The 12562-nt window shown below is 36.8% G+C and overlaps 1 protein-coding gene across 1 annotated transcript; it reads right to left on the minus strand.

Annotated features, from left to right (window-relative positions):
* Positions 1–212: 212 nt before the first annotated feature.
* Positions 213–10277, minus strand: mfsd11 (major facilitator superfamily domain containing 11). Its single transcript, XM_030140815.1, has 14 exons — positions 10022–10277; positions 8958–9112; positions 8815–8870; positions 7508–7615; positions 7309–7388; positions 6729–6825; positions 5880–5938; positions 5648–5804; positions 5430–5473; positions 5287–5352; positions 3954–4079; positions 2267–2432; positions 1466–1601; positions 213–1097 (listed from the first exon to the last, which is right to left on the minus strand). The coding sequence occupies exons 2-14, from the start codon at positions 9051–9053 to the stop codon at positions 936–938; spliced, it is 1353 nt and encodes a 450-aa protein (XP_029996675.1). The 5' UTR covers positions 9054–9112; positions 10022–10277; the 3' UTR covers positions 213–935.
* Positions 10278–12562: the final 2285 nt, after the last annotated feature.

Below are 12562 nucleotides of genomic sequence, written 5' to 3' on the forward strand. Positions count from 1 at the left end.
CTCAGCAGATCTACAAATACACAAAATATTTAATAGCAGACAGAATATTGGTCCAGTTATACTGATTGATATGAAGACATTTCAGATTATTCACATTTTTTAAAGGATGGTTTAAAAAACTAGAATGTAATTTTACTTTTTTACACTAAAACAAATAGAAAAAGTTGTATTTGTCATTATTTTTATGTTATTTTGTTCTTATTTAACCTGGTTCTGATCCACTTTAGATCATATTGGTCTGAATGTGAAACCTAAACTGTAATAATTGTTAATATCTTCAGTCTAATTCTTCATCCCATGGACTGGATCAGACCCTTTGGCGGCCGGTTTTGGCCGACGGGCCGTATGTTCGACACCCATGACTTAAACAGATTCATCAGAAACAGATGATGTGATGTGATAAGATATTTGTCATGATTATGTTTCCTTTTGTGTATAATTGTCTGAATATGAGCGTTGTTGTGTTGTTGTTCAGAATGACTCGTTTCTGTCATGTTTCTTCTTCTTTTATTTGTTTTATTCTAACGTTTCGGTCCATTATGATCCTTAAATACGGACCAGAGTTTCATCTGTATGACTATTTTTTTTAGTGAACCAGTGACAGAAGTTAAAAAAAAAAAAAGCTAGAAAAAAAGTGTTTTGCTCAAACCAAAAGGCCTTAAATATCAGCCCATTTCTGATCATAAATCCAGTTGTAATCTCCAGGTTGACCAGCAGATGTCACTGTTAGTGGATGGATTCACTGCAGCTGTTTGAACCCAGGTCATGTAATTAATGGTTCAAGTGTGTGTGTGTGCGTGTGTGGGTGTGTGTGTGTTTTTTTGGCTTTTAACGTGCACGTATCCATCACAGTAGTGGAATCAGGTCAATGCCACGTGCATGAGCATCAGTTTGTCCTTTAACCTGCAGACTGCCTCCTCCTCGTCCGCACCCAATCAAATGCTGTCGTAATCCGACTCCCGCCGCCGGGACTCGGCCGCCCACTCGGCCACGAAGAAGGTCATGGTCCCGAGGAACCCGACCAGAACCAGGATGAGCAGCTGCCAGTGGAGGAGCAGGAAGTTACTGTAGGAGAATGCCACGGCAGCCATGATGGACTGAGGAGGAGGAAAGAGAAGGAGAAGAATGAGAAGAAGAAGGAGAAGAAGAAGGAGAAAGAGAAGGAGAAGAAGAAGAGGAAGGAGAAGGAGAAGAAGAAGGAGAAGAAGAAGGAGAAAGAGAAGGAGAAGAAGAAGAGGAAGGAGAAGGAGAAGAAGAAGGAGAGGAAGGAGAAGAAGAAGAGGAAGGAGGAGAGAGAGGAGGAGGAGAAGAAGAAGAAGAACACAAGGTTTCAAAGACAACCATTAGAAATAGAACACAAACTGGTCTCATGTGACGTCTGTGGTGGTCATGTGACATCTGTGGTGGTCATGTGATGTCTGTGGTGGTCATGTGATGTCTGTGGTGGTCATGTAACATTTCTGACCTGGATGAACTTGAAGACGGCGAAGGCGGGGGCGCTGTCATCTTTGAACATGAAGCCGATGATGCTGAGGAGCTGAGTGTTGAAGCAGCTGTCGCCCAAACCCAACAGGAAACTACACAACAAGGCCACGCCCAGGCTGAGGACACACAAACAGACACAATGATCAACAAACATACAAACAAACACACAAACGATAAAGACACAAATGAACAACAAACACACGAACAACAAATACGCAAACAACAAACAAAAAGATACACACAACAAACACACACAACAAACACACAAACAACAAACACAAACAACAAATACACAAACAACATACACGCAAACAACAAACACACAACCATACACACAAACGAACAACAAACACACAAACATAGACATAAACACACACACAACGAACCAAAAATACACACACAGACACAAATACAATATGAAAAGATGTAAGAACAGACATTGGTCTTAAAATGTGGTTAAATTCCTGCTGAAATCCAGAGGTTAATATTAGAATAACAGGTGATAAATCAGTTTAAACTGGCTTTTAAAGGGTTAAATCCACATGGTTTGACGTTTCATTTTGTCTTATTTGAATATTTGTGAAAAAAAAGACAAAAAAAAAAAAAGAAAAAAAAAACCTTCCAGTTCATCTACTGATCAGATCGGATCACAGTTAATTATCTTATTTGGATCAGTCTACTTCCTGGACTGTCTGGGGTCGTCATGACACCAGGGGTTGAGGCCCCACCCCTCCTCCTGCTTCCTTGCTGTGTGTTTTTTTGGGGGGTGTGGCCATCGTACTTGGGTTGCATGAAGGCCCGAGCGTCTGTTTCCTGTTTGGGGGCGTCGCTGGCGATGTTGAGGAAAATCAGGTAGAAGGCAACGAAGTGGATGACGAGTCCGAACAGAACCACCGGGTTACGGCCGAAACGGTTGCACTTGTTCAACATCCCAAAGACGCCCCCTCCTGGATGGAAGAGGAAGGATGGGGCACCATGAGTTAGACGGAGAAGGCGGAGACTCGTACGACAGCCAATCAGAAACAGGTGAAAAATACAGAAATAATACGAACGGGAAACATTTACAGAAGATTAGATGCTCATTTAACTTAATTAAACATTCATCAGCCTGTAAAAAGAGTTTATATATTTTCATTCACTGTTTTATTGTATATTTATCTTTTTTTTTCCACTTTAAAGAAAATATCAAGTTGTTTTTTTTTACACATTAATTATGCTTTCTCTCAGATTTCTGATTTAAATATCAGACAATTTTACGTTCTATAAGTTTAGTTTAGATTTTATTGATCCCTCAGAAAATTCATGTTCCAGTATCAGAACAAAACAAAATGTACAAATACAACAAATATTACAAGAAAATACTACTACTACTACTACCACCACCACCACTACCACTACTAATAATAATAATAACAATAATAACTATAGAACCAGTAGTTAAAAAGAAACAAACAGGCAATTCCATATTAGAAAGTACTAGTAGAAATAATAAAGTACTTATGTAATAATGTATTGTAATATTAATTATATATATAAATATTTTAATAAACACATGGTAAAAATTATGAGTGACAGTAGTAATGTTGTAACAACAAAGTAATGAGTAATATAAGTCATAAGTAATAGTAATATAATAATAATAACAATAATAATTTCTTGTAAATTTATTACTTTAATCTCTTTTTTAAGCATAAATTTATACTTCCATAATCTCAGTTTCTCATTATTTCTCATCATCTCATTATTTCTTGTCCATTTATGACTTGAATTTCATCAGGTAATAAAAAAGACTTTACAAACCCCTTAAATATTCTGTTTTTTTGTCATAGATTTGAGGTTTTTCAGGTGAATTTTCCACTTTAAACAGAACATCCAGTTTTTCTTCATCTTTTTCTTCTTTAGGACATTAATCTAATCTTTAACCACAGAATAGGACTTTTTTTCTCATGAGTTTGTGAGTTTTTAATTGTAAATCCATGACTTTTTTTCCAACAGATAAACTAATCACTTTATAATATTCTTGTAAATGTATCCCTTTAATCTCATAGAAAACAAGAGGTTTATTCTTAAAACTATACAAGTTTTTATTCTCAGAGAACATTCAAAGGTTTAGTACATTTGTGATTGATCTCAGAATAAGTCAGATCAGCTTTTTGTCATTTTTTTCCTCATGAATTCATCGTTTTTATCTCAGATGACTTCAGAGTATCATCTATTAAGAGTCAGTTCTACATGTAAAGTGCCATGAAATAACTTTTATGATTTGATGAGATATAAATAAAATGTGACTGATTGAATTTGAAGTTGTTTTCTTGTCATTTGTGTGATTTTTCCTCGTTAATATCTCTTCATATTTGAATTTTTCTTGTAAATTTCCGTCTTTATTCCTGCAGATGTGTTTTTTTTTTCCCCTCTCAGATTATCAACCCCCTTCGCCGCCGCCGTTTCGTCTCTGCCCCCAGACTCACCCAGGATCTCTCCAACTCCGATGCAGATCCCCGAGATGCCGATCAGACTCTTGGCATCCTGTCCGAACTGCGTCATGGCGCCGATGCAGGTTCCGTAGACACCGCTGTAGAAGGTCAGTTCCAGACCTGAGACGCACACAGTGACCTCACATTAACCCGGGACCTTCTGACCCCGCCCCCCCGCCCAGAGCCATAGAGAGAGAGAGAGAGTTACGACACGCTTCAATGTCGCCACTACGGTGATCAGGTGGTTCATGTAAGCCTCAATAGTGCCAAACAAACGGAGCACTGTCCTGTTCTTCTATTGGACAGACAGCAGTGAGTGGGTTATTAAATGATAATACACAAATAAAACACACACTAGTCTGTTTACAACCGTTGTGTCTCTACTGTATGCGTGTTAGTGTCAGTTGTGTTTTTCAGTTGTGTGGTGGACCACTGATAGGACTGACATTAGTTCTGTCAACAGGTTTACATTTAGTTAGAGGTTTACAGAAGGAACACAGGACGAAAAAAAACAAAAACACTGACAGGTAACGTTAATAAATGACAAATAGAATAAAATAAGTGTCAGAGTAGACCCATATTTGTACCCACAGTAAATTACACTAATGATCACATGACCTCAGCTGACAAACTGAACCCAGCACCACCAGGTTCAGCAAAACAACTAAAATAAAACCCACTGAGAACCACATTTGGACTAACAGTACCTTACCTTAGAAACTCCATCATTTGCATTTACATTTACATTTGTGCATTTGGCAGACGCTTTTTTCCAGAGTGACTTACAGGGGAAGATTAACAATTAAGCACTCTCTCTACTTCTTTTGTAAAGCACTTTAAAACAACCAAGTGCTGTACAGAAGAATAAATAAAAGCAAAAATAAAAGAATAAAATACAAGAATTGATTAAAAACATAAAACAGCTGTGCAATTAACGACGGTATCGTACAGAAGAATAACAAAGCAAAATGATAGAATAAAATACAGGAATAGATTAAAAAAAGGATTTTTGAGTTACTTACGGGATCTGACAGAGGAGTTCAGGATCGGTTGAAGGATGGGGTGGGGGTTATAAATTAAACTTCATCCCGCTCCTTTTTGAATGTTGGACTTTCTTTTATATAATCCTTTTGTTGTTTGGTTTTAATGCTAATTCTAAATAAATAAATAAACAAGCAAACTATTAGCCCTGTCTCCAGAATCCTAAAGGAGGTCCATGATTCATCCGTCATTTTTTACAGTGGGAGTGTATGGAAGGGTCGTAACTCAGTTTTCTCTACCGCTGTGACCCCGCCCACCTACTCCTCTTCCTCCTCCCTCCACCCACCTGTGTATGCGATGCAGATGCTCAGCAGCAGCATCTCCTTGGTGACGAACAGTTTACAGGCTTTTACTGGAGACGATAAAGCACCATTAGTGAAAAGGACAGACAACAGGACGGTTTATGACGACAGAGGCGGAAAAACTCACTGAAAGCGTCCAGAGCTTGTGAACAGAGTCCAGGTTGAGGAGAACTGCAGAAAAAACACGACAATAATCAGCTGACAAAGACAAACTAGTTCTAACTGGGTCATAACGAAGGCTACGTTCAGGCACAACTCAGATTTTTCGGTGAAATCTGATTTTCTTTTGTGCCCCTGGATGAAGTGGGTCATGTGACTGATGTGGGTCATGTGACTGACACTCACCTGACCACGGAGTCGCTGTCTGACTCCCCCTGCAGTAATGCCTCTGTGGCCTCAGAAGAAGCGGACTCAGCGTCGGGTTTTCGGATCAGAAAGAACAGGAAACATCCGACCAGGCTGATGACGGTGAGTGAGATGAACACCGTCTGTCTGTCTTTGTCTGAGACACCAAACACCGGTTACAAAACAGAAAAGATAAACGACCGCCGTGAAAAAGATCAACACGAAACAGTACCTGTGATGTGGACGTGTCCATGCCAGGCACAGTAGACGTACAGATTCCCAAAGAATAAACTACAGAGACAAGGAAACGATAAGGGGGCGGAGTCAAGGGAAGGTTCACATCTGGTCAAAAACATTAAATGATAATAATCTACACCAAACTTATATTTTGGGTCGGTAATTAGTTATATTTTCAGGAAAATGTATTTTGAAATGAGAAAAAAATGTGAGTAGTTTTGTGAGTGTGAATGTTTGTAAAGTGATCCAGTTTAGTGCCGTCATTCTTGATTCATTTTATAAACTCTATGAATAAACTACATTTATTCCAAATACATTGATATTTGACTATTATATTATTTATGTCATATTCTAAACACACAATGTTCTAAATAAATAAATGCCTATGGGTGCTTCTGTGAAACTGGGTTTATTTTAGTATCTGTCACTTTTCCATCTTTTTAGACTCAATAATAAAAGGTAAATGTAGACATATTTCCCCCCAGGATGGACCTAATGATGACCTCAGATAAATGCACAAAAAAATACAATATCTTCTTACTCTGAGCCATGCCATAATAACTTTAGAATTTTGGAAAAAAAATAGACGTTAATGTTTTGTCCATCTGTGATGCAGTAGTTTTAGATATTTTTCATTTAAAAATATTTAAACTAAATGTTTCCCTTTGAGTCTGTTTCAGATGGACTCTAGACCTTTACAATTATGCGGAATATTTGTCTGAAACTGGTCTGGTTCAACAGTGATGAATCAAACAGTAGTGGGCGGTCCATGTGTGAGCCCGCCCTTGGACATGAGAGGACAGACTGTGGAGGACGTGCATGTCCAGTCAGAGGACACCTTCACCTAAACTGCAGCAGAGCCCAGAATATTCCACTGTTTCTACCGATGGTGCTGTCGCTGGAGTTGATGGCAAGAACGTTTCCCTGAGCCGTCCACAAAACTGCAAAAACACACAAAAAAAATAACACAAAATGGAAACAAACAAGAAGAAAAGTATGAGCAAATCATCAAATGAGTCCAGTTTTCAATGATCATCAGCCTTTAACCTAAACTCGTGTTAGTTCAGGTTCCACATTCAGACCAAATTTAAGACATTTAAGAACAATGTTCTGCCTCAGTTTATCATTTATACATGTTCATTTAACGTACAGATACAGTGGATCTACAAATACACACATTTAATAACAGACAGAATAATGGTACAATTACACTGATTTTTCTTGGGTTGTTCAAAGGTTATTTGTATTTTTGAGAATGTAAAAAAATGTCATAATTTAATTTTACTTTTGTGAAGACAAAAATGTGGCGTTCTCATCATTAGTCAGTTTTTATGGTGTTCCTTTATTGGTCTGTCGTATGCGGAGCCTGACAGACCGGTCTGACCACCCTGTACTCCACCAGAGTCCAGATCCACTGGTCTCACCTGCTGCTCCGATTCCCACCAGCACCGAGGCCGTGTAGAAGGTCCAGGTGTACGGGTAGATGAACATGGCAATGTAGCCACTGTGGACAAAGACCACAACACACATCTGACAACAGGGTCCACATGGGGGCCATAAGGGGTCCGCATGGGTCCACATGGTGTACGCATGGGTCCACATCGGTCCGTATGGGTCTGTTACCTGTAGAGGAGTCCGCTGAAGAACATGGACAGCTGAGGTCCAATCACAGCCACCACTGAAGGAGCAATGAGGTTGGAGGCAGAGAAGACACTGTAGATGATGGCAAGGCTGAGGAGGACAAACCAAGAAACAAACTGAAACACAATGTGGAAAAACACACACAACACAAAAACAAACACACACACAAACAAATAAACACAACACAAAAACAAACACACACACACACACACACACAAACAAACACAACACATACACACACACAACACACACACAAACACAACACACGCATACAACATACATACTCACACACAAACACACCACACACCGATATATACACACACACAAACACAACACACACACACAAACACAATATATACACACGACACACATACAAACGCACACACAAACACAACATATACACATACACACCTCGGCATACCAACCATGACAGTAATAATAAAACCTGCTTGATGAGTCACAGTGATGCATTCTGGGAGTGTCTCTTTCCTACTGTGACTTATTACTCACTTCCCTCCTGGTTTTAGTGGTGAATTCATGTAAATAATTGTATATAATAGTGATCGTGTTGTTTTGAAGTGTTCTACCAGTGTGTTTTAATGTGTTTTTGTTGAGTTTTGCTGGGTTTTTTTGCCCCTATTATCACTGTTTATATCTGTATTTTTCCAGTTTGTATGGTTTATTGATAGTTGTATTTTATCTGCAAATTCTATAAATGTATGTAAATGACAGAAAGTGAACACAAACTAACACACAGGCTAAAAATGACTAGAAATAACTAAAAATAATAAGAACAACATGGACACAGAATGATCTAGACAAACTCAAATGTATGAATACATGGAAAATAGATGAAAATTTATTACTATAATCTTATAAAGTTTCATTATCAACATTTGAAGTGGTTTTTCACAATAAATATGACAAAAATTCAGGTCTGTTTTTTACTATAACACATTGTTTTAAGCATTTATTCCATATAATAATGATAATTAATGGACAGATACTGAAAGGTAAGTTCTTCTTGAAAAAAGGTGCAAAAGAATTGTTGAAAAACATACATTTTCTGACACTTTTATTACAAAAACAACATAAATAAATCCAGTCCTGTTATAAAGGGAGTCCTTAAAGGGTTAAGTCCCTACATTAAGGTCATACCAGATGTTTCCTGACACACTGAGTAAACATTGTTCTCTAAAACCTCAGATTTAATTACACCTCTGGCCGTTTAATCTAATTACATAAGGTGCCATCAGGTCTGTGTTGGAAAAGCACTGAAACCACTTTACCTCGTGTATCCCGTCCCATTGAACTCCGCACTGTGAAAGTTCTCCAGAACTGTTTGCTGTGGAGAAAAAAAACAGAACCTTAAAGCTTTGGTTTTGTTTGGCGGTGATGGACATGGGTTCCTCGTCAACGAAACTGGACTGACCTCGATGTTTCCACATGTTTGGAAGGCGGTGAACATGAACATGAAGCCGAAGCCCAGGATGATGATATTCAGCAGCTTCTTCCCCTCTGGACTCATTCTGGGGGATATTTCCTATTTGTGTGAGGAAGTAAAAGCTAAGAATGTGCTGTAGTCGTCTGAAAATAAAAAACAATGAGAAGAAGTGTTATTACAAGAGTTAAAATCCAACAGAAACATGTCAATTTATTAACTTTAGCTAAAATCATGTTGTTTAATAGAATAATATTGCATTCATTTCACCAGTGCTGATATAATATTTACATAATTTTCTTTTCATCATGTCTTTTACTGACTCCAGTTTCATCCATTACTTTATTTCTGCCTCCTTGCATCTTTCATTTCAGATCATTTAATACCGCAAATAACCAGTTTCTTCAGCTTTCATTCAAATTAAACTTTAAATCAACTAGAATTTCACATTTCTCACTTGTTCTGTCAAACTTAAAATCTCTGAATGAAAACTTTCATTTGATTCACCTCAATCCAAACTCCATGTAAAAAGCGCTGTTTTATGACAAACTCGTGGCCTTTTTACAACGTTTAGGACTATCATAAAACCCAAACACTTCTTATAATTCCTGTGTGCTATCAGAGTATTTCGGCTCAGAAAAAAACACCATCAGATGCAGTTTTACTTTAATTAAACCTCAACTTCAACAATTGCTTTCATTGTGCGTCAACACCCAGGTTCATGCGTTTACAATATCAAGTAACAGCCAAAATTCACAATAAAAGTTAGATTAAGCGTTTTTACTGGATTAATTATGAGCCGAAGTATACATTAGATCCCCTTGATTAGTGTCAGATATAAATACGTGTTCTATTAAATAATTACTTCCGGTTTTAAGCAATTAAATATAAAATGATGAACTTTTATAATGAGAGTTCATCTAAGCAAAGAAAATGAAATGTTAGGAAAACAGCATCTTATATGTCATTAGTAAAGACAGATATGGGTGTATTTTTGTATGTGCAGCGTTGAAATGAATACAACATTTGCGTTTTTAACACATAAATCAACTTACCAGCGGTGTTGAAGCTGCTAATGTTTGCTAGCTTTCCTCTCCGTTCGGTTTCAGTGCGTTAACGGAGACATAGTTAGCATTAGCTCTGTGTCCGATTCCGACAGCTTAAAGTAACTTTAACATGCTGGTTTCCGACGCGACAAAAAGATACTTAGTGGTACTTTCACCTCACCGGGCAGAACGACTCGCCTGGAGCTAGAAAAAGCTGTCATGTGAATAGCTCAGCTGACCGGAGACGCTATCTCATGTTAGCATAGCACCGTCGATCTACAAAAGCTGTGACAGTGGAGGAGCGTTAAAGGCGCATGCGCAATACCCGATCCACGTTTGTGTTATCTACTCATGAAAAAAAAAAAAAAAACAACAAAGTGCTATACTTCCGGGATCGTGTTTTTCTATTATTTTTATTTTAATAATGGTTACCTAAATTTTATAGCTTTTTTGGTCCTTCATATTTATAAAATAAACTGTATTAAATAACACGTTAAAATTTTATATATATTTGGAATTTGACTTTTGGGGGAATTTATTCTGCTTAATTTGTAAAACTTTCTAATTTTTTTATAAACGGGTCATTTATGTCATGGGCTCTTAGATATGATTTTAGTAACAACTTTAGCATTTTCCACAAGAACAAGTGACTTTTATACAATAAATGGTGTCATTATGGAGTTATTCTCATCACTATGAATCATCCATAGAAAATTTTCTCAATGTATAACCTGGTTAATCTCTGTTTATTAATTTAAACTCTGGATTTTTCTGAGAAAATCATATATTTTCCTATATTTAATTCACTGATCATGTAGATGTTCATTATAGTGAAATAATAAATTCAAAGGTAATTACATCAAAACAAAGAAAACTGAAGAAAAACTGTCTTTTTCAGTCCAATCTGTCATTAACTGAACATAAACCCAGTGTGTCCACCCAATGTCATTGATCCAACTCCATGGGTTTTACTGGTCAATCAATGTTGCAGAAGACGACATTGTTGCCATGGTAACTACAGAGCCTTTGAACGTCCAAACGGGTCATATCTGACCAGTTATAATTATTATTTATGATTTATCATTATTGTTCAGCACAAATGCTCCAGTCGTTCATTTTCTTTTCCTTGTCTTTTAAAATCTTTTCATTGCAAATTATTTATATTTCTGTATATTTTTATGTTCACTGGATTTATTTACGTTTCATCAAATAAAATGACATGATCCTAAAATACCCCAAGTCTTTATTAACTGATGTGATTTTCCCAAACTCACCACATTATGAATCTATGAATAGAAAGAACATGAGGATAAATGTTCTGATCCTTTGTTTGAAGACATTCAGTCCTGAAACGAAGCTTTTATTCTGACGTTCATTCATAAATCAATAAATGTGAGAAAATCTGTTAAAATCTCCAAATCACATAGTTTGTACTCAAGGTTTTCCTGTTACACATCATCAGTTAATGATTTATCAACTTATTCATTCAAAATGACTTATTTATTCAACTGATGAGTCACTAATTCCATCAGTTTTATCAATAAAAGGGTGAGTACTGCTTCCATAGAACTCAGCTTCTGTCAGAAACAAAACACATCCAGGTTTTGTGCATTTAATGGATTAATGAGACACAGTAAACATGACATAAACCTGATCTGACGATAACATGTACAAATGAGTCGATAAAAACACGCATCAGTCAAATCTTTGGATCTCAGACCAATTAGTCTTTATTTAATTCAACTTGTTATAAATTGAAGTTTCAAAAAACAAGAGATTGAAGAATATGGGGTTTATCAGAGATGGAGGTGAAATGTAGATGTGATCTGAAGCAACAGGAAAACAGGACATAAAACATGTAGGTAGGTTTAGTTTGGGTTGAGCAGATCCAGTCACAAAAACACGTCCAACTGAATATTAACCCTCTGGTGTCACAGATGTCCTTTAATCACCTAAAGTATGTAATGTACACAATACAGTGGTAATGTCAGAATGGTTTTATACAGTTTAAGTTTTAAATAAAATGTATTTCATCAACTTGAGCCATAAATAAAAATATCAAATACTCAATAACTGTTACATTTTAACCCTTTAAATGACGTGTTCATAACAGAAACAAACTATATTTTTTGATGCAAAAAATACTTAAAACATTTTTTTTTCAATATTCTACAAAAATTTACTGTTTTATTAGTTGTTTATTTTTCCTCCTGCCATATGTCAGTGATTAACACCAACATTGGTTCATATTATTATTATGTTTTGTGCTTGGTCAAATGATCTGAAATGAAGAGAACAATCATGAAAATTAATAATAATAATAATAATAATAATAATAATAATAATAATAATAATAATAATAAAACCCACAAGCGGTGTTAAGGCCCTCGCCCTCCTGTCTCCCTATGCGACCACCGAGGCCACCGAATGTGAACGGACACCATATTGTACGCTTGATCCGACATTCTGCGAGATTTACACACTTTAATACTTCTGAAAACAACGCTTCATCGTGAGCTCGTCACAGCCACGCCCAACATTTGATCAAAA

Source organism: Sphaeramia orbicularis, chromosome 8, assembly GCF_902148855.1.
Source record: "Sphaeramia orbicularis chromosome 8, fSphaOr1.1, whole genome shotgun sequence".
Lineage (NCBI taxonomy): Eukaryota > Metazoa > Chordata > Actinopteri > Kurtiformes > Apogonidae > Sphaeramia > Sphaeramia orbicularis.